Below are 24,238 nucleotides of genomic sequence, written 5' to 3' on the forward strand. Positions count from 1 at the left end.
AACGAATCATTAACAAGTACTATTGTGTTTGGATTTGCTATATAGATAATTTAAAAAAAACAATAGGCTATTAAATTGTTTTTGTTTGCAACTCCAGCCTGTATGTGATTTATAGCCACATTAACATCTTTATTCTTATAGGGGAGACTGGGGCTAGTTGTCACAGTTTATAGGCTACTGCAGAATTTTTTATTTATTTATGTATGCAAATATAGGTTTATATTTGAAAGTCAATTTCTTTACTTAAAAAAGCACTAAACATTATTTTGTGAATTTGTCCTACTGGGGTAAGTTGTCACATGGGAAGCTGTCTATGCTCATCAGCAAAATTTAAACCATAAAACAAATTTTAACTCACCCTTCCTTAACATAATGTCTGTCATGACTGATTTTATTGTTTTTATCTTTGCCTCCAATAGCTTCAGCAAAAAAATAAATAATAATAATTACTTTAAAAGGCTGATTTAAATATAAAACACTCAGAGAGAAAACATATTTGTGTAATCAGACTTTTGACTTAAAACCTTATAGTTATAGACTATTTCCTCAGTCTACTAGCCTCAGTCTATTTTTTGTTAGGAAACGAATGGCTTTCACAACTGTATGTAAGTCATTTTATCTTACATGTTGTAGAAATGCATCTTTTAATGTATTTGTATATACAATTGTTTATAGTCTCAGTTTTCATTAAACAACTTCCATTGTCAAATGCACAAAAAAAGAGACATATTTATTTTATTGATTTATTTAGTGAACACAGTACACATAAAGGTGAGTGAACAACAGTGGATATCACATCATTTAAAGTAAAAACAATAATTAGGATGCCAGTTTTTACAAATGTTCTCTGTATGTAACAGAATACTGGGTAATCATCATAAACATTTTGGATTTTTTATCTTTTGCCCCTTCAGGCACAACGTCAGCATCAGTGTGATCTTTGTAGCTGGAAAGTGATGACCTGTCAGTCAAAGGCAGGTGAAGTTCACGCTGAGTGGATTCTGGTCACTGAGGCAGACTGTGACTTGTTGTCAGTAGCGGTGACTTCACAACAACAAAATCACTAGTCTTCCATGGTGCCCAAAATATGTGAATGTGAGGAATTTATCCACAACATTTACCATGCATTTACTGATTACTCTCAGTTTATTGTATTGCTCAGAACTAGACTGACTGATGCCGCTTCAAATGCTGACCTGCTGTCATTGTAACAAAAACGTGCATAAAGCTTCTGATCATATTTTAACAGTTGCAATCTGTCATGATGAATAACGACAATAACTAATGAATATTTAAATTTAAAAATGAAATAAAAAATGAACATATATAAATATGAATATATTAAAAATAAAAACAAACAAAGAAATAAATAAATGAACAAATAGAACTGGAACAGTTAATCAGAAACAAGGAGTGCAGATCCAAAGAAAAAAGACCAGAAAGCCAATAAAACCCTCGTTTAATATAAAGTGACTTGAAGACACGTTCAGAAAAAAATGTCTGGAGTTAATAATGTCGAGCCATTGAAGCTCCCTGCCCTTTCCAGACTCAGTCTCTGCTGTCCATATCCGGTTATCAACTGACTCCTCATTACTCAAGACTCTTACACTGATCCTTTCTTACAATTCAATGTTGGCTCCCAGTTTAAATGTGGATGCACAGGAGCTGCCCTCATAAAATCATTTACCGGTGCTCTCTAAACGTTGACTCTCGCCTGGAGGCTTAAAAAAAACGCTCTATTGGACAGAACCACATCCATTCGTACATGCATCAAGAAGCAAGATCTCACTGAATGATGCAGACTGTCATAATAGTCGAGACTGTAACCAAAGACAGATCCTTTCTAACCATTCTGCACATCCGCATGCATTCAGGCATTTACCAAAGGTCTCGTCTCAGGAAAAAGGTCTCTTTTACTGTGGGCTATCCAATCAACCTCTTGGCGGATATAATGGTTGAATAGTAATGCATTATTAAAATCTTAAGAAATCATGTCCTCTAGTTGCAAAGAGGGTCTTACATTTTGTGCAATTTCCACTGAAGCATTGTGGGTAAAAATGGGTGTAGTGGTTAGTGTGTCCTTGTGTGGTTTGAATGGACACAAATGGTCATAATAATCACTTGTGCAACTTGCTTGACTTGCCACTCATGAACCATTTTCACAGGCACTCTGAAATGAGGGGGCAAACAATGCGAACAACAGAAATATTGTTCTGAGAAATTGTGCCCACCATTGAAATAAACAACCGGACTACCATTTCCAAAAGAATAACTTAATTAGTCGGTTTTGTGGGGAGAATACAACTCTCTAGAGCCACTTATGTTTCGGTGAGTGACAGATGTAAGAATAAGGAGAAAATTCACAGATCATTTTCCAGAGAATTTTCAACGCTGTACACAAAGTTAATTCCTTTTGTGATGGTTGTTGTTTGCTTTGTATTGTATTTTTGTGATTTAAAATGTGCTAAATGAATGTTCAATGTGTCTCTTGCTATTTCTTTGTAATTATTTGCAACATTTACAAGCAATATTTGTGTGAGTAAATCCTGCACCATTTTTTTTCAGTGCATAAAAAAATATTTTTATATACTTTTGCTTATTTTTTTGTTTATCATCAGACATGCACGTCTGTTTTAGTTTTTGCTAATTAAATTATTAAACGTATTGTTTTTCTTAGCTGTGAACACACACCTAAAAATGGTAACCAAAATGTACTTCATGCGGTAACACATGTAATTTAATTAATTTTATTCAAATACATTTTTTTTTAAATTTAACATTACTGAATCAACCTAAATATATTAAGTACTCCATAAAACTAAATTTAAAGGTAAGATCATGTAGAAATAGCTCTTTAACAATTGCAAGGTACCATATTTTACCATGCATTCTGTTCTGATTTAACCAAAAATTCAAAGGCATATAGCTTAAATAAATAACAGTTCTGTGTGAGAAAAAAATACATTATCATTCAGTTGGAGTTGCATATATTGTAATAGCATTTACTTAAAAATCATGTCTGTAAAGTGAAGCAGAATTCTCTGTCTGCTGTAATTTAATAATGATGCCTCATCAAGCAAGCTTGTTACTCGCAGAGTGCAACAGGAAGGTCTAATATTCTTTTTTTATTCATATAAATTTTTATTAATTTCCTCCTCACTGAGCGTGAGCACTGAACTAAAATGCAATAGACATTTTTGAACCTCTTTTCTTTTTTCTACCCCAGGCTGTTCCTTCACTAACAGAGAAACACAATCACACTCAGATATACGCCAGTAACACAGCTGGACTGTCTTGTCTGGTTGTTTGTTTTAACAGGAGGCTGTCAGAGCTCTATAGGGAGGTTGATCATGCAATAAAACCTCATATAGTCAATTAGTGACGATGTATAATAAGAACAAACATCTAGATACCCTTGTTGACATAATGTTGCCCATCATAAACAAACTGACTAATTCTGATAAATGCTAATCCTCTGTGTTTCTATTGTTATGGAAGCAAACAGCACAGACCCAATTCATAATGGAAAAGCATTTTCATATTCTCAAACATATTATATGTCATAACGCCAGTAAATAAATGTTAACGTGCTGATCAAACATGTAATATCTGACAGATTAATCAACTATCTACTTTGAAAACTATCGGTAACACTTTACAATAAGGTTTTATTTGTTCAAATTAGTTAACATGAACAATATTTATGAATACATTATCAAATTCAAAAGTTGTATAGTTAATGCACTCTGAACTAACATGAACATTTTTTATTATCTAACATTAACAAAGGTTAATAAAAGTCGTAAAAAATACACTGTTCATTGATGCATTAACTAATGTTAACAAATGAGACCCTGATGTATGTGTTACCAAATGATTTTAACAGTAGACTGATTAAAAAAAAAAGTACATTCAGACACAAACAAGTTAGATATAACATTTCAAATCACAGATATAACTCTGCGATTTTGCTAAATCATACATGTTGTTACCAATTCCTGAATACATCCTGTGAATATTCATAAAGGGGAAATATCAGGTATTAACATCTAAATATTAATATTTGTCAAACATTGTTTAGTCTATTTATACCTAAAACTACATCTTCGGTTATGCTTTCAACAAAATAAATGAATTGCATGCAATCATTCCAAATATATATTGGTAACACTTTACAATGAGGTTTCATTTATTAACAGTAGCTAACTACCTTAGTTAGCATAACATAACAATGAAAAGTACTTCTAAAGAATGTATTAATCAGTTAATTTCAACATTTACTAAATTAATTTAAATTACATTAAAATCAAAAGCTGAATCTGTTAATTTTACTTAATGGACCTGAGCTAACAATGAACAATTGTATTTATATTAAATAAGTTGAACAAAGATGAATAAATCCTGTAATTTATAGGTCATATGTTAATGTTAACTATGGGGGGGGGGAAGATGTAGGGTGCTTTTGAAAACCATTTTCAAATTACAAGTAGATTTCACAAATAATTACAAAGAAATAGCAAGCAACACACTGAATAAATGTGAAATTTTGAAACAGAAAGACTGAAAATGTTGCTATTGAAATCCAATAAGAGATAGTAGCACAAGGCACCAAGGACTTATAGCGTTCATTACATACCCTTGTAAGCATGCTATTTTTTATAACAAGAAGTCAGCAGTGCTGCCAGCACCTGCGTCCATGAAACGCTAGATCAAATACTGTCCTTGCTCCCTGATGCCTGTAGGGACTATAGGGCAAGCTTGGGTTCTCCTCCAGGCCTGATTGTAATGGCACATCAAATGTGTCCCTGTTTGTGCACATTCTATCAAGTTTTGATCTTTTTTTCTAAGGCCATGTGGGGCTTCAAAAGGCCTGCTCCTTCAAAAGCAGGTCCCCTTCAAAGTTGTGTGCACATTCATGCCAATGCCATACGCGAACCCAGCTATTTTCTAATCACTGTTCTGTCCAGTTGGTGTCACGCTGGCTGAATGGCATGCAAAATATATGATGCACAGCATTTGATGTGACGCTAACAGAAATGCATGAGGGTATACATGCACATGTTGCTGTCAGGTGATTATGGTAATTGAATTGCATAGGTAAAGATAGATTTAACAAAACATAACCATGCATGCATGCATATTTGACAAATTTGCAAGCTGCACCAACAGCCTGTTTTGTTCTGATTTGCATTTATAAATGCACCATAACATCTTATAATTTAGAAAACATTGCATATCAAAATTGCATATTTATACACTGTTTTTGGTTTGATTTATTATTGTACTACAAACATACACGAGGCCAGTTGGATCACGCTTGAACAGAGCTTAAATATCCTAGAAATTAAAAATCACTGTGGGGCCTTCACAAGCCAAACTGGCACTTGAACATAGAGCTAAACAAAGCAAAATGATGGTGTTCATGCACAAAATTTGTATGCAAAAACTCCCTCACACAATGCAAAAAAATGTACAAACACTTGAAAAAAGGAATCGATTGCAAATGACCAAAATAAAAACACCAGCACAAGCAAAGCATAATAATAATAACAAAGTATTTCAGAATTCAATCTATTTGGAACAACAAGCAGTATTTGAATACACAAAGACAGAATCACTCAATCTGTGCAACGGGAGTGACAGGCGTTGAGTCAAACAGGATGATAAACATTTGAAATATTAAACACTTATTTGCAATCAACAGGTCTCAAATAGTTACACTGAAAACTTCCTAAAATAAAAGAGGAAAACAAAGAACAAGCGGAAGAAGAAATAACATTTATCGCTCTCGATTTAGTCCGCTCCTGCCGTAAAATATTCCACATGGGTTCTCCTGACAACATAAAAAACAAAAAAATCCTGAAACAAACGTAGAATGTTATAAACGATTAAAACTACCTGTTGCTTCGTCCAGTGCTGCTGTCTGTGGCACTCACTCCCACGCCAACACACACAGCTGACATTTTATCAACATGGATATTAAACTGAGAACATGTGAAAGCTACACACTGTGAAAACGACGTCTTGCTCCATGGATTCCGCTTCCCAGCAGCGGCTCTTCAAACTGTTCGGATGCTCTCCGGCATAAACAGTGTTTCTGCGCTGTTGTCTTCGCTCTCTCTAATGTCTCGGCGTGTGTCGGCGTCGTTCAGCACCATGTGTTGTGAACAGCTCCGGTTTTCATCCTGCAGGAGCTTCTTAAAGGCGAGGTCCATTCCACCGACAGGTGGCCCGTCAATTTCACCGACGTCGATGACGTCACCGCGATCGGAACTAGGAGAAAACCGAACGCCCATTACGTCACCGTAATTATGAGCATGGAACAAAATAACAAATATATTATTTGTTACGTGTATGTGTATAATAATAATAATAATAATAATAATAATAATAAAACTTTCCAAGTTTTGGTATTAACTTTCATTAATAATAAAACATTAACAAACATTATTAACTTTTATATCAGTATTTCTATTTGCACCTAATGTATATAGAAAACTGTTATATCGTATTATACAATGAATTTATTTTACAATGTAATAATACATAATAAAAATAATATATATAAAGTATATTTACATTTTTTAAATATTAAAAATATATAAAAATATACAAAAAACCTGGCAGTTCTCTCCCAAGTGGTTCCACTGCTGCCAGCATTAAGTCGGAGTATGATTCAGTGGGCTATATAACACTTTTAATTGTAAGGAAATTACTTGTCTTTAAAAGTTTTGGTTCAATATACTTACCTGTTGATCAAAAATAGCCTTAAACCTTTACACTTTTTTTTTTTTTAATTAAGCCTAATTGCCTTTATGCCCCTAAAGGTTTTTCACTTACACACCCATTAATTTCATCTAAGCATAGAGAAATTCTTTCAACCCTCCTTGTAAGAAAAAAAAAGCATTTCAGTAAATATAAATAGTATGATGCAGTATTTTTAAAAACAAGTTATAACAAGCATCTGAAGTTGAATGAACACACGGCCAAGTTTGAAGGCTGTTGTGCTGGCTAAGACGTCCATTAACCCTGAACGAATGCAGCACTGACATGCAGGTCACAGTAAACACACAAAAAGAGAAAATAGAAAGCTTATTTTGAAACACTTGCTGGAAATATAAGGGAAAAAGCTTGCTCAAAAGCTCACATTGTGTCCTATACTCACATATCCACATATATATGCAACCCCGTGTCAACATACATACAGTCCTGTTAACAAAATTCAGCACAGAGCACAAGGGCAGTCACCCGCTTGCATCGGGGTTCCCCTCCCCTTCCTGTTTCCCCTTTTGTTTGCTTCCTAGATGTAACCATAGCAACCAGCATCATAAAGCAACCAGTACTTTGAGAAATGTTTGCAAGTGACTGTCAGGATAGTCTACATAGATAACCATATGTGTCTCATGCGTATAGGGAAAGGAATATAAACAAACAAAAGCAACAAATTACATCAAAAACTGTCAAAATGATACGGCACCAGAGCCCTCATTGGTCTGTGCTGCATAATAAAGCATTAAAAATAGGGTCTGCAAAATATTGTGTGCAATAATTGTATGTAAACACATATTTGAAGAGGGAACTACAAGTGCTGTCACTGCGAGTCTGCTTGGAGTAGATCAAGCGATGCAACAATTCATGCAGTCTAGTCATGTTCCTAAGCAACAGAGACCTGTCATTTTGATGGCTAATCATCCAAGCAATCCCTGGTTGGACCTTTTAGACAAACCAAATGCTGCATGTGGAGAGTTTGTTTTGCTGCTGCCAATTTACTGAACGGATGTGTGCAGGATTCTGATGCTCATTAACTCAAGGTTTTTGTTTTTTTGCATGGTACGGGGACTTGGAACTTGGTGCTCTTTAACAAAACTGAAGGACCTTGAAACTGAGGATCATAATTCATCTACATTGATGAATATCTGTATAATGAATTCATCTACATTTCTAACAGTGATAATGATTTTGGGACATTTGAAAATAAAATAAAATAAAATAAAATAAAATATAAAAACCCTTAGTAAATTCTTTTAATATTTTTACTCAATTACATTCTGAATCATCTGTCTATAGTGATAATGATTTTGGGACATTTGAAATTCTTGTAGAATAAATACAATAAAATAAAGGTCACAAATAAAATCTAAATATTTCTAAACGCTTGGGAAATTTGTGGATACGTCTGAAAATCATATTCAATTAGGTTCTGAATCCATCTACATTTCTACATCTACAACAGTATATAGTGATAAAAATTTTGGGACATGTGAATTTCTTGTAAAAAAAAAATAAATAAATAAAAAAAATATATACATAAATAAAAAAAAAAATTTAAAAAAGCAAAACAAAACAAAACAAAACAAAATTAAATTAAATTTGAAAACCATTAGTAAATTCTTTGTGGATATTTTCGAAAATCATACTCAGTTATCTTCCATCTACATTTTTAACAGAGTATAGTGATAATGATTTTGGGACATTTAAAATTCTTGCAAAACTAAACAAAAAGTTGTAAAAAATTCGAAAATTCTTTGTAGATATTTTTGAAAATCACACTCAATTAGGTTCTGAATCCATCTACATTTCTAATAGAGTATAGTGATAATGATTTTGAGACGATGTGAAATTCTCGTAAAATATAATAAAAGTTCTAAAAACATTTGAAAACCATTAGGAAATTGTTTGTGAATATGTCTGAAAATGACACTCACATCCGCCTAATACACGAGTCTACATTAGGCCAAAGATGTTTTTCTGTCTACAACTCAAAAAGGGAGGGAGCTAAAGGCAGTAGCCAAAAACTACTAATTAATATAATGCTTCAACAATTAGCACTTGTCTCAGGGTTTTATATACACTTCATAATATCGTCTACAAAATATCTTAGCCGCTGATAATGCTTTGTGCTGCTGTATAGGTTGGCTACTGTAAACCCCAGCAGCTCTCCAATCTTCCCCTGCTCTTCGGCTTTAGAACAAAGGTGCTATTCAATGCAGCAGGACAGGTAAGAGCACCCAAATGGAGCTCAAGTGGGCACTAGGCTTCTTGACTAAATAGCCAATGAGCATTCTAATCTTCCATTCTCTGCCTCCTATTCCATTTTGATAATGTACCATCGCCAGCAGCTGCTAAAAGCCTGAGCGAGGAGAGGGAGGGGTACTGCAGGAAATTTTTGGATGAAAACAAAACGCGAAAGAGGTCTTCTTCAAGATGCTTCTGCGGAGCCGGTGCAGGCATATTACACTTCAACATTTTCTAAAGGGCAGCGCATTAAGACCAGCTCCTGTGGTCCAAAAATGCCACAAAATCAGGAAAATATTCAGCAATGCACATATAATGCTTCTTCCAACGTCTTCTCTTTTTTTTTTTTTACCTTGGAAGTGGATAATTGGACAGAGGCCCATTATCAAGCACTCAAGCCATGCATGGAGCTGTATTTCCTGCTTTTAATACTCTTACTTGTTCCTACTTAAATTTTTGGCTTTAAGAAATATGAATACTGTAAAATAGAACAAGAAAAAAGATGTCAGTCGAAATTATGTCATTAACAGCAAGAGTTCATGAGTCATGGGACTCATTTCATTTTGTCTTTTTTGGTGAAACTTACTGCATTAGTCCACTTAGCAAAAATCTGAAAAGAGTCAGTGAAGTCAAGTCATTCTTCTGATTTCATGACAAATGTGGGCAAATCTCACAAAACATGGCCACATTTCACCCCAAATTCAACAGAGAAAACATTTTGCATTTCAAAATGTAATTAGCATGAAGGCAGTACAACAAATAATAGCATGACGTATAAATACTACAATTTCAAGCATATAGAATAGTTTCTCACATTATAGTAACAAGAATAAAAAGTTTACTTGCATTTTGAGAATCAACTTAATTGATCTGAGAATCAACTTAATTGTTATGAAAAGAATTAAAAAATGTTTATGGTCAAAAAAGAGGGATAATGATTTTGGGAGATTTGAAAAGCAAAGCAAAGCAAAGCAAAGAAAAGAAACATTCAAAAAACATTCAGAAATGTTCTGAATCCACCTACATTTATAACAGAGTAGTGTAATTCTTGTAAATAAAATAAAATAAAATAAAAATGCTAAAACATTTGTAATTCATCCACATTTCTAACAGAATACAGTGATAATAATTTAGGGGCATCTGAAATGTTGTTAAATAAATTGTAAAATAAAATAAAATAAAATATTAAATTAAATAATTAAATTAAATTAAATTAAAAATAAAATAAAATAATTCATTGTGGATCTTTCTGAAAATCACACTCAATTACATCCATCTATACAATGATTTTGGGACATTTAAAATTTTTCTCATAAAATAGGATATTCTTTAATCAAAATGTATTTTTCTTACTTTTGATTATGAGGTAAAATATGCCCCAGATATTTTCCTGAAAGGTTTTTATGAGATTAACCCATGTACAATAGAATCACGGTGTCAAAATTTATAAAAGAACTCACAATGGCCGCTGACCCTAGACTAAATGGCAAAACAATAAAAGCAAGAATAATACATAAAGTGCTGTACAAAATTGCACAATGCACATGTCAACTGAGAGGCTGTAGGTCCATTATTGTGTATAAAGTATATAGTGCTTTTAAAATAGTGCTGCAAAATTACGCTAGTTACAGAACAGAATTAGGTGTTTGGGAAATATAGGTGCATAGGAGGAGGTCTACCTGAAAGGTTAGTTGGGTGGGTTGTCACATGGAGTTGTTGAGTAGCCTGACAGCTTGAATGTGTAAGTGCTCAAAAGATTCGGATAAATCCTTCCAGATACAATATGTATGTGCCTTTCATATGATTACCTCCTTTAAATAAGTCTGCAATTATACAGAGAATGCACATTATGATTGCAAAATCTATGCAGATATCCAGCAGCGTATCTCCCTGCAGCGTATGAAAGTGTACGCTACTAATATGTGCAAATGGATGCCTGAGTAGCTCTCATTATATGGTTCCCAGGGTTACTTGGGTCTAGGTCATGTATGCTTCCAAATCCATCTGCAATATTTACTGCCAGTTTAACCCTTGACCTTGAAGGAACCTTAAGTGAAGGCAAAACAGCATTCAAGTAAAATATCCATTTCAAGAGAATGCCACATTATAACAAATTATTCTCTAGTAAACAGCAGCCGCAGAATATGTATATATAAATGTGTTTTTTTTTAGTAAGCCCTTTGTTATGAATTTCCACTCCATCCTGTGACACATGAATGTCAAAACCGGAGAAAACGAACAAACTCCACGGTGGAAGTTTTAATTTCAGTGCAATCAATTCAACGCTTTGTCACAATAGGGAAAGGTGAGATTTGTGTGGTACTTTAATTAGGAGCAAATTGTATCTTGAAGTAATTGCATAATAACCCATTAAAACTTTCACCTCTCAACAATTTCCAAGTGCATTTGTTGATTTGAGAGCAATGTGGTTTATAATGCAACCCATGGTTCAAAATAATAACAAATCCTTAAGCCTAAGTATTAAACTGGCACAATTAGTCAAATCATGCGGCTTGTTGCATGAGGAGTTTCTTCAAAAATGTTTAAAAATCTAGTTAAAACAAAATGTGTTTTTTCCCCCATAAATAATACATTTTGCAACATTAAAGGCCCATTCACACTAAGGACGATAACTCAGGTAACTCAGAGTTCACACCACAGCTAAAGAGAATGGCGCAGAAAAACAATGTGGTTGGAATCACTTTCAAACCAATTTTCCCAGCTGATGATTGCTAAAAACACTGACAGCCATTCACAATCCATTCTTCTTTAAAGAGCTTAAACATCTAAAGTTGCAGGTGACAGAATCGCAGTGTGCGCTTATGAATAACAGAATGTGATTGTCCATTGGTGTGGATGCTAATATAGTTATAATTATAATTATCTTTATAATTAGAGACCCAAACCAAATCTACATGAAGTTTATTAGAAACACTTGGGTGGACTCTGTTCACTCTGTAACCACCTAGCAACACATCAAAATCACTCAGAACATTTTAGTTACAACCAGGCTGAAACACCGTAATATTGTGGCAATGAGTTCTGCATGTGCATTCTCTCCAAAAATGTTACTTAAAGGGGTCATATGATGCGATTTCAATTTTTCCTTTCTCTTTGGAGTGTTACAAGCTCTTGGTGCATAAAGAAGATCTGTAAAGTTGTAAAGACTAAAGTCTCAAATCCAATGAGATATTCAATTGTGTTTTGTTTAAATTTGCAGCATTAAAGGGATAGTTCACCCAGAAACGAAAGTTCTATCATTACTCACCCTCATGTCGTTCCAAACCCGTAAGACTTCCGTTCATCTTCGGAACACAAATTAAGATATTTTTGATGAAATCCGAGAGTTCTCAGACCCTCCCATAGACAGCAAGGGTACTACCATGATCAAAGACATTGTTAAAATAGTTCATGTGACAGTGGTTCTACCTTAATTTTATGAAGCTACAAGAATACTTTTTGTGCACAAAGAAAACAAAAATATCTTTATTCAGCAATTTTTTTTCTTTCGTGTCAGCCTTTGACACGTGTTCATGACAGTACCATGACACATGCGTGTGCATTCCTCTGCTTGTAAACAAAGCACATCGCATCCGAGTTCTATGTCAGAATGCCGACCCCTGTGTCAGCAGCACCACACGCATACATCGTAGGTATTCTCCTGAATGTGCATCGAAGACTGACACGAAAGAAAATAAATTGTTGAATAAAGTCATTACTTTTATTTTCTTTGTGCACAAAGAGTATTCTCGTAGCTTTATAACATTACGCTTGATCCACTGATATCACATGGACTATTTTATCGATGTCCTTACTACCTTTCTGGGCCTTGAACGTGGTAGTTGCGTTGCTGTCTATGGAGGTTCAGAAAGCTCTCGGATTTCATAAAAACATATCTTAATTTGTGTTCAAAAGATGAACAAAGAGGTCTTACGGGTTTGGAACGAGGGTGAGTAAGCCTAATTAATGACAGAATTTTCATTTTTGGGTGAACTATCCCTTCAAAGGCTGTTCACATCAAGAAAGATAGCTATAAAGATAACAATACATATTTTAGTTTTACAAATTGTTCATGTAGGCTAAAAGAATAGCAGAGTGCAGTCCACACCACAACTATAACGATCATGGCACAATGGAACGATATCGCTGGAATCACTTTCAAAACAATCTCTTCCAGTTGATGAGATATAAAAACACTGACCTATCAGAATTTACTGGACTCTGGAGCATTTAAAGCGGCAGACGGCAGAACTGCAGTGTTGCCAAGTCCTCGGTTTTCCCGCGAAATTGGGCTACACTGTTGCAGCGGGTTGTATTGCATGTCCGTGGTATCCACCTTATTTTTCCCTTAAGAACGGGCGCGGCCATTTGTAAATTTAATGTGTCTGGCTTCCGGTCTCATTCTTGTCCAGGTATTTTTAGCTGTACAAAACAGCTGGTTTTGCTTCTTGATATTGCAAACTGGTGTGTCTTACCATATTATTTTAATGTATTACCTAAATAATGAACACAGTGGTTTGTAGTGCAAACAGTTTTACGTTCACTGCACTTCGTTATCTGGGTTGCCAGGTTTTCACAAGAAACCCGCCCAATCGCTACTCAAAACTAGCCCAATCCCGTTTCGAGGGGATCCCCAGTTAAAAATCGCGTTCCAGGGGGGGAAATACACGTTTTTTGGCGGGGTTCCCCTGCTAAAATTCGAATTCCAGGGGATAAATATCATGTTCTTGGAGTCCCTTCAACCCGCGGACATGAAAAACAACCTGCGGCAAAAGTGTTAAAGTAGCCCAATTCCGCAGGAAAACCGCGGACTTGGCAACACTGTAATCGTTGTTCCTCTCGTTATTTCCCTACGGCGGTTTATGAACCGGAAGTCAAACACATTACCAGAAAACAGCTACCCTTGATATTCCCTGATTTTATTACAATTGAATGAATGTCTGACGGTGTTGACAAAAAGTGTGGACACAAATCTAAAAAATCTTATGATACACGAATGTCTCCTTGAAAAACAACCTTCCTTTCATATTAGATATTATTAAGTGTTGCATTTGATAAAACAAGCTCTTTTTCATCATACATTTTTAAATCCATTTTATAGAATGATTGAACCCTTCTCTGTGGACACGTTTTAGGCATGGTGAGAAGCCAATAATGTCATAGATTTTATATAATAATGATAAAATTAAGCTGAAGGGGATACTTGTGTTAAAAACATTCTGTTATTAATCCCTCATAACATTTACAATATATATATATATATATATTTTAAATCTAATAGCAGTTACAATTGCTGGACATGTTGTAGGCTAGTTACTGTTCTTGGTGTGAACGGACCTTAACACTGTTATTTTCCGGTTTATTATTACAGTGAAGCTGCTTTGAAACAACCTGTATTGTATAACGTGCTATATAAATAAATGTGTCTTGACTTAAATCCTTTAAATAACACAATCCATATTGAACACATAACAAATACTTCCCAATCGATTGAGATGTAAAAAAAAAATGTTTTAACACATCACTTCGGCAAAGACCAGGAATGCTTTCTCATATAAAAAAATCACACATATTGCAGGCAAACCATTTAACTCTATATTCAATCAACCTTGTTGGCTCGGGTTTCTAATCACTGACCACAAAATCAATCCCAGCAGGGATACTCAGGTTCCATGTCAGAGCCTCCACCGGATGCACAGGCTATCTGAGGACATCTGAGATGCTCGGCCATCTGGGTTTAACGTTGGTAGAAGTCACGCTTTGTCGCTGATGAGACGTGTTTTGTGGTGGCTCTGATGCTCGGTGTGAAAGGAGACTGGGAAAAGGACAGCTGTTGCTGGAGAGCCACAGAAAAACAGTTCCTGCACAAACAGCACCAAACAGGTGTTCTGACAAATAATGCTACCTATCAGATTATGCTACCAACACTGTATTTATCCTACTGTAACGGTAGGTTTAGGGTTGGGGTAGGTGTACATGTTAATAAAGCCTCACACCTTATTAATATCATGCTGGGAGCAAAATCTGATAGGTAGCACTCTTCGCTATCAAATTATGCTACCATCTGTTTTAATGGGAGGTAGCAAAATCTGACAGGGTAGCACAAATCGTCAGAACACCGGTTTTCTACCATGAAATGTTTTGGTTCTAAAATCGAATCCTTCAGATTTAAAACGGTCAGACTGAACCACAGACATCCAGCAAGCTTATACATGGACATTAACATGTCTGGGAATAATTTGCTATTGTCATTTATGTCTTTTTTCCAGTCCTTGAGCAATAGCGCGCACTAAAGCTAGTATAAAAACAGATGTGCGTTGCAGGCCTGACCTTGGTTGCTATGGGTACTAGGGACAGACTTATATTCAACCGCCTGCCTGAGTTCCTGCTAATTGCCGTTGTCATAGCAACGAAGCACCTGATGTAATGGTAGGAAAGGGCAATAATCTTACAAGGGTCCATTTATTTATAGGGAGCTATTCCACCCTGTGCCTGTCAACTTGGAAATGAACTCAGATTAAGTGCTAACATATCGAACAATAATGTTTATTAAAAAGAAAAAAAAATGCATATGTTCGAGAGCACAGGGTAATAATTTTGTGCAATTTCCTGAAACAAACAGCCACTGTAATAGCCTGTCATATGTTTCTGTTTTTACAACTAAATTCATCAGAAAGATGTAGTTGGATCCTAAAGTCTGACACCACAAGTGAAAATGCGTCTACTTTTTTTTTTTTTAATACAAATCCAGAATAACTGAAAAGTTGAGTTAAAAAATATTTGTATTTATTTTGTTCCCCTTGTACTTTTATAACAGCAACGATCAAGCTGCATTAACTCCACAAGTTCAAAACCTGATGATCCGTGTTATCCAGCATGATCATTGTCACATTGTTTATTTCTAGGTTTAATTTAGATTTTGAATCCCAAGGTTGCATTTTAAATTACGCAGCCATGCGTAGCTGAAAGCTGTACATGCACTAATAAGAATGAAAACAGACATGATGAGTGACACCTTCACACTTTAATAATTATCAAAAAGGTAAATAACATACATAGCACTGCTGTTGTGAAAAAGGAAAAAAAGCATTACTCTCGAACAGCATTGACCTGAATAATTGAGCATTCAACCTCTATATTCAGACTGGATGGTCGATGATAATACAGAGAGAGAGAGACAAACAAGACTTCTGGGTTCATGGGGTTTCTTCCTCCTCACATCCTTCGTGCTTTGCGAGGGCGACAGCCATTGTGTGGCACTGGGGTGTTGTCGGTGATGGAAACAACCTCCAGTCCTCCCATGGTTAACCCTTTAATGGCAGACTACACACAGGGGAGCAAAATCAATGTAGGCCAAGTCAGCTACGAGATACAGTTCACAACAATACACTCTCTTTACAAGAGACGTGTGACTCCAATGACAAAATGATTCAATGAGTCCTAATACTCTTCAACATTATATACTTGTTAAAGATGCTGATTTGGACAAAAATAAAATGTATGTAATATTTTTAGTAGGGGTGCACAATATATCTGCACTATATTCTGAGGATATTACAGGTTTTTTTTTTATCTATGCTGTCATCTAATGCTCACTTAAAGTTTAATATATAGGAATAATTCAATCAAGAATTTAAATTTGTTGAAAATGTAGGCATCCAAGATTTTGTTTTTCCTTCGGAACAGATCACCAGTGGATCCTCTGCAGTGAATGGGTGCCGTCAGAATGAGTGTCCAAACAGCTGATAAAAACATCACAGTAATCCACAAGTAATCCACACCACTCCAGTCTATCAATTAACGTCTTGTGAAGTGAAAAGATGCATGTTTGTAAAAAACAAATCCATGATTTTAAACGGTTGTTTCCGGCTACAATACATGCCCTCTATATATAATATTGCCTTCTCCTGTAAAAAAGTAATCTTGTCTCAACCAGGAGAGAAATATGCACAGATCAAGCACCATTTACAATCCAAAACAGTCTAAAACAGTTCTAAACAAATATGTCTGCAGATTTTGTTGTGAGGGGACAACAGGGAATTAACTTTTTTTTTTTTTTTTTTTTTAGGAAAACGTCTTCTTGTTATTTTGGCCAGAAGTAATGGTTTAAAGTTAAAACATCTTAGTGATGGATTTGTTTCTTACAAACATGCAACTTTTCACTTAAGACAATAATTGATGGACTGGAGTGGTGTGGATTATTATGATGTTTTTATCAGCTGTTTGGACTCTCATTCTGACGGCACCCATTCACTGCAGATGATCTATCGGTGAGCAAGTGATGTAATGCTACATTTCTCTAAATCCGTTCTGATAAAAAAAATCAAACTCATCTATATCCTAGATGACCTGAGGGTGAGTATATTTGAAAAAAATATATATATAATGTTATGATGCCTTAATTCACTGGTAGCATTTAAAATGATTGATTTTAATTTAATTATACAGATAATTAAATAGAAAAGTCTAGAATATTACCTGCCATTTACCAGCCACAACATGAAAATAATTACTGGCCAGAACTGTAAAATCAGTTCATCCCTGATTCCTATCCAGCTTCTACCCAACTATCCAAATCTACATCTAAGCACAAGTATTTACCCTGGCTTTCCTATTAGTCATTTGATTCAAATAAGTTAGCACTGCAGTTGGTGGCTTTGCATTGATTTATTTATGCCCAACCACCATCTGCTTAAATGCAACTTAGTCTAGAAGCTTCTGTTCTGACTGTGAATAAACCGAGGGTAGGTAAAAGAGTAATGCAAGTTTTAAAAGCCTCCTGTTGCCTGCAGCTCTGGAGGGGCTCATTAGAGTCTCACCCAGCCTTAATGTCCTCCCACCCGGCTCAGAGTAAGAGCATGCAGACCGCCGCTGAGGTCACAGAACTCATCGGTCAGTTTCAGAGTATTGATTGAATAGTCAGCATGCATAACTGTTGCCGTACCATACAGGCACATACAGAGAATAATTAAAAATCACTGCTGCCATTCTACTGAAAGTATCACGAAAAGAAACTGGATGAAATGCAGGAGGCCTAAAATCACACAATCAACTAGATTTTTATGTTTTCCTAAGAAAATGTGACTGGCTGTGCAAAAGTCACCACCATGATGTCCCTCCCTACGCAGTTGCAAATATGTTTTGGGTGGTGTCATAAATTATGAATAATTTTTATTTAATTCTGTACAAAATACTGGTTACAATAGAGTTTATTGGCTTGTTTTCTGATGCGTCTTGATTGGTGGATATCAAACCATCTCTTTTAATTTCCTTATTGATTGGTTGCAAGTTTGAACTTGCTCGTTGTTTGCATTTAGGTGTTTTTTTTTCTTCATTTGTAATTGTTTAGTGCTGATGAAGGCCTGTGTGCAGAAATGCGTTGGCACAATAAAGGACTGATTTTCTATAGCTCCTTTTTTATTCTTTGATTTCTACACTCCACAAGTCTTGCTGGTTTTATAAGTACCTTTTTGCTTTTTCCACACGCCTCGCTGGTTTTCTGAAGTTGCACCAGAATGACCTCATAAGACTTCTGGGTGGATGGACCATATAAGTGAAAAAAGTCCTTCTCTAAGCCTCAATAATAGAGACGGCATAGGCCCTTCAATAGATTTTTAATTCTTTTTTGGCTGCAAATCATAATAGTAAGTCTAAAAGTTAAAAGCACACCTCAAACAGGGCAGAAAGGGTGACAGTATTAAGACTACCTTTGCTACGAATTTCAAACAAGTCTTTTGTTTGTTTGCAACCCTGAACCTGTTTTTACTCATTTGCACATCTGTGCACCTCAAGCTGTGAACGGAACCTCTAAGTTAGTGTTGAGAAGTGTGCCATTACGATTTTCACCTTGCACATGATTAACTGGGTGGAAAGAAAATCTCATATACTACTGTTCAAAAGTTTAAGGTCAGTAAGATTTCTATTTTGAAAGAAATTCATACTTTTCAGCTTAAATTGATCAAAAATGACAGTAAGTACATTTATAACGTTACAAAAGATTTCTATTTGAAATAAATGTTGTTCTTTTGAACCTGTTCAAAGATGATTTGCACAAAAAATTACTCGAAATTACACCAAATCAGCATATTAGAATACTTTCATTCTAAAGGATCATGTGACACTGAAGACTAGAGCAATGATGCTGAAAATTCAGCTTTGCATCATAGGAATAAATTACATTTGAAAAAATATTAAAATAGAAAACATGTATTTTAAATTGTAATAATATTACTATATTTTTGGTACTTTTATCAAATAAACGCATCCTTGGAGAGCATAAGAAACTTCTTTCAAAAACACTTAAAAAATCTTACGGACCTCAAATTTTTTAATGGTAGTAGTGTGCATCTGTATATCATAACGACTTGAAAGTTGGCTCTTTTGACCACAAAACCACATAGCAAAAAAAACAAAAAACACTCAGAACACCATAGTAGTCACAAAGCAACCCCTCTGCAACACACACAACTAACAACTTTTACAACACACAAGCAGTCATATTCTTTAGAAAATGTAAAATGTAGTTGTTATTACTATCTTCTTTTTTGTATTAATTATTAGATATACATATTTTCTTTATTTTATTCAATAGTTGCCTGCTCCCTCTACGCATTTTCTATGTTTTTTGCTCCTTTTTCTGTGTTGTGCACATGAATACGTGGTGAACAACAATATAGAGAATCTTGGACCTTTGAATTACAAATATTTTAATTATTACTATTTTGCATTTGCATTCTTCTACCTTTCACGACTGTGACATTTTTTTGGTATTTACTGCAAAATTCACTGCCTAGTTTATTAGAAAACAGCAACATAGTGTTTGTCTCATTTGAGAGTGGAGGTAAATTAGGATGCCGGCAGCTGTACAGATTCAAGACGCCCCATTTGCATTCAAATGTGCACAGGTTCACTTTGGTTTTCACACAGTTACAGATAAGCTGTCATATGAAAGTCTTATTGCAATGATAAAAAAAATATAGGTAAATGGAAAAATGCCACAATAAAAAGTAATATCATAGTTCTTAGTTCCCCAGAAATTCTCACAGACAATGTAATTTAATCTACAAGGAACTGTGGATTTTTTCAGAGATTTTTTTTCCTGTAAATCTTTGGCCTTAGCAAGCTACTCACCAAGCGCCCTGGACCGAGTCCTTTCACCAGCACACGGACGTAGGTGACCCCCTTCGCCCTCGCCTTCTGCTCAAGACAAACATACATACATTTAGAACATTTAGCATAATAAAAACTAATGAATCACTGAGGAAACACAAAATTGCAGGAGCCTAGAATCTGAGGTCTGTCCAAAACTCCTAATTTAGATCATAATGCTTGTGTCCATACAGCAAATGAATGGTTATCAGTGCGAAGTAATATGCTGATTATACAGCCTGCCGTGACTCAGGCTTGTCATTAGACTCTTCAAGACACACGCTGATGAAATTACAAACAAATAGCGTGGAAGTAACCGAAGAGACGTATAAACATGAAACCGAAGATTTGAAATGAAGCAGTCATATTCTTTAGAAAATGTAAAATGTAGTTGTTATTACTATCTTCTTTTTTGTATTAATTATTAGATATACATATTTTCTTTATTTTATTCAATAGTTGCCTGCTCCCTCTACGCATTTTCTATGTTTTTTGCTCCTTTTTCTGTATTGTGCACATGAATACGTGGTGAACAACAATATAGAGAATCTTGGACCCTTGAATTACAAATATTTTAATTATTACTATTTTGCATTTGCATTCTTCTACCTTTCACGACTGTGACATTTTTTTGGTATTTACTGCAAAATTCACTGCCTAGTTTATTAGAAAACAGCAACATAGTGTTTGTCTCATTTGAGAGTGGAGGTAAATTAGGATGCCGGCAGCTGTACAGATTCAAGACGCCCCATTTGCATTCAAATGTGCACAGGTTCACTTTGGTTTTCACACAGTTACAGATAAGCTGTCATATGAAAGTCTTATTGCAATGATAAAAAAAATATAGGTAAATGGAAAAATGCCACAATAAAAAGTAATATCATAGTTCTTAGTTCCCCAGAAATTCTCACAGACAATGTAATTTAATCTACAAGGAACTGTGGATTTTTTCAGAGATTTTTTTTCCTGTAAATCTTTGGCCTTAGCAAGCTACTCACCAAGCGCCCTGGACCGAGTCCTTTCACCAGCACACGGACGTAGGTGACCCCCTTCGCCCTCGCCTTCTGCTCAAGACAAACATACATACATTTAGAACATTTAGCATAATAAAAACTAATGAATCACTGAGGAAACACAAAATTGCAGGAGCCTAGAATCTGAGGTCTGTCCAAAACTCCTAATTTAGATTATAATGCTTGTGTCCATACAGCAAATGAATGGTTATCAGTGCGAAGTCATATGCTGATTATACAGCCTGCCGTGACTCAGGCTTGTCATTAGACTCTTCAAGACACACGCTGATGAAATTACAAACAAATAGCGTGGAAGTAACCGAAGAGACGTATAAACATGAAACCGAAGATTTGAAATGTTATTTTTAATTTTTCTATTTCTCCTGGCCAGGCATATTATCAGTATAAACACTGAAACACTCAATAAGACACTGCTGATAATCTCAAACCTGAGGAAACGTACACGCACATAAGACTGTCGTAGTTTACAAAAAAAAATAAAAAATCCTTTCATAAATTCTCTATATTTCAATTATGTTTTGACCGACCCTGTTTCTAACATTATATTTTATGTGTGTTCTGACAGAATTTTTCAGCATGACTTTAAATTTAAAGCAGAAAACCAGTCAAACACAATCTAAAGAAGGGTGCTTTAACAATTAAACAGGGTGTGGTAAATTACTACAAAGAAATGTGCTGCCATCAAGTGGACAACATCTAAATGACAGATACAAAAAAGATGCACACCTGCGATTAAATGTATTAATAATTATTTTTGATGGAAATGTCTGATATATCTCTCTCTACTAGACAGTTCAAATGAAATCATATATGGTTTATGCTTTGACAACTATACAAAACTTTAGGATAAGTCTGCATTAATTTATTTTTATTAAGCAAAATGTCTTAATCCTTGACACATTTTATTTCAGTATACAATCAATATGATTTATATTTTGTCCATCTTACCGCAGCGGCTGAAATCCCAGCGGTCTGTGCTGCAATAGGAGTGGATTTCTTCACATTCTTGAAACCTTCTGATCCACACGAGGTTCGGACCATGTACTGGCCCAGACAATCTGTGATGTGGATATGTGTGCTTAAGCAAGAAATGAAGGACAAAATACAGTTAGCTATATGTAAACATGCAGTATTAGGTATAAATAATAATTATAATGCATTAGGGATGTAACGATTACCGGTTTGACGATAAATCGTGATAAAATACCCCACGGTTAGTATTACCGTTTCATATTTTAATTATCACTATAACTGTATTCGATTACCGCGATTTGAACAACTGAGGATAAATAAATACTGTACTGCACAGGGCTCCAGTGTGCGACCAAATGGGCGCATTTTGCGATCATTTTTTCTGTCGGTGCAACTAAATTTTGTGTGCGGTCACACTGGCATTGTTTAACTCATAAGCGCTGCATTTCTGTTGCATGTGAGAAACATCAAACGGCAAACGAAACTGAAAGCATAACGAAACCGCGCGACTCGTTTGAGCTGCGCAGCGCTTCGAGTGTAGAGCCTGGTTTATACTCGCCGCGTCAGGAGCGCGAAGCTGCGTGCAGCAAAAATGAAAGGTGTGTAGATCAAAAAACGGACCGAATTAGCATGCCCTGCTGTAAATTTTGACCGGTTGATGAAAAACAAGCTTATGTGGATTCTACACATTTAAACAATAAGGTATCTAGTATTATTTATGGAGCAGATAAATACATATAATCATTTATTAATCAATTATAATTTTGACTTGACCCTTTTCTTTATTTAAATGCTGAAATGTGAGGTTTACCATTTACGAAACTTTTTCAAAGCTTTATTTGAACATTTACATGAGATATTTGAACATGCTATTTAATAAACTGTTGTCAGTCATGTTGTCATTTAAAATCCGGACATCATTGGCAATGTTATTGTTTGTTATGCAAACAAAAACTCATTTTATTTGTTGTTTGTTGATTTTAAATGTAAAACTTGGTGAAATGATTTGTGTGTCAGTACTTTTTGAACATTTCCAGCACATTTTAACAATACCGTGATAATACTGATAACCGTGATCATTTTGGTCACTATAATCGTGATAAGAAATTTTCATACCATTTCATATAATACTATAATGCATATACTATTAACATCTGTAGTCCCTAGATACACTAAGAAAACACTGTAAATTCATTTCACATGGGCATTGAAACTAAAAGACATGATGTACAGTAGGATATGTTATGCAACAAAAGCACTTTGACCAACGCAACAGATGGATAAAAGACAAACATAGTTAAGAGATGAAATAAGCGTATGGTATAGCTGCATGCACACAGCAAAAAAACTATAATCAAACTATATCTGAACTAATTCCATTTTAATTTGTCAATCACGACTATTTTATTTGTTGTCAAGCAACTTACTTGTTATATGTGGCTTTTATGTGTGCTATCGGTAACTCTTCAAACTTCTTGCTGTCCCAGGTCAGGGAGCTCTCCTCACCCGGAAATGGAGGGAAGAGACTAAATAGGGAAAAGAATATAAGCAACAACAATAACAAAGTATCTCTCGAGAAATACTTTATGTAGACAGAGATACTTTATTATAAATGATAACTATTACTATCAATGTCAAAAACGGTTTTTGCTACTATATATATATATGTGTGTGTGTGTGTGTGTGTGTGTGTATAGTTTAATAAAATAGATATTAAAAGTGTATAGATTTTAATAAAAATCTGTGTGTTATATATATATATGTGACCCTGGACCACAAAACCAGTCTTAAGTTGCACGGGTATGTTTGTAGCAATAGCCAAAAACACATTGTATGGGTCAAAATTATTGATTTTTCTTCTATGCCAAAAATCATTAGGATATTAAGTAAAGATCATGTTCCATGAAGATATTTTGTAAATTTCCTACTGTAAATATATCAAAACTTAATTTTTGATTAGTAATATGCATTGCTAAGGACTTCATTTGGACAACTTTAAAGGCGATTTTCTCAATATTTTGATTTTTTCTGCACCCTCAGATTCCAGATTTTCAAATAATTGTATCTCG

General features: G+C 34.9%; 1 protein-coding gene across 1 annotated transcript in view; it reads right to left on the reverse strand.

The window, feature by feature from the left end:
* Positions 1-16,020: 16,020 nt before the first annotated feature.
* Positions 16,021-24,238, reverse strand: part of LOC107749690 (28S ribosomal protein S11, mitochondrial-like) — a 10,915-nt gene continuing 2,697 nt past the window's right edge. The window contains exons 3-6 of the mRNA XM_016564839.1: positions 23,597-23,695; positions 22,146-22,275; positions 21,162-21,227; positions 16,021-16,338 (exon numbers count right to left, since the gene is read on the reverse strand). Of these exons, the coding sequence (XP_016420325.1) occupies positions 16,231-16,338; positions 21,162-21,227; positions 22,146-22,275; positions 23,597-23,695 (403 nt within the window). The 3' untranslated portion in view covers positions 16,021-16,230. The remainder of the gene's footprint in view (positions 16,339-21,161; positions 21,228-22,145; positions 22,276-23,596; positions 23,696-24,238) is intronic.

Source organism: Sinocyclocheilus rhinocerous, unplaced genomic scaffold (assembly GCF_001515625.1).
Source record: "Sinocyclocheilus rhinocerous isolate Xijiao unplaced genomic scaffold, SAMN03320098_v1.1 scaffold1263, whole genome shotgun sequence".
Taxonomy (NCBI): Eukaryota; Metazoa; Chordata; class Actinopteri; order Cypriniformes; family Cyprinidae; genus Sinocyclocheilus; species Sinocyclocheilus rhinocerous.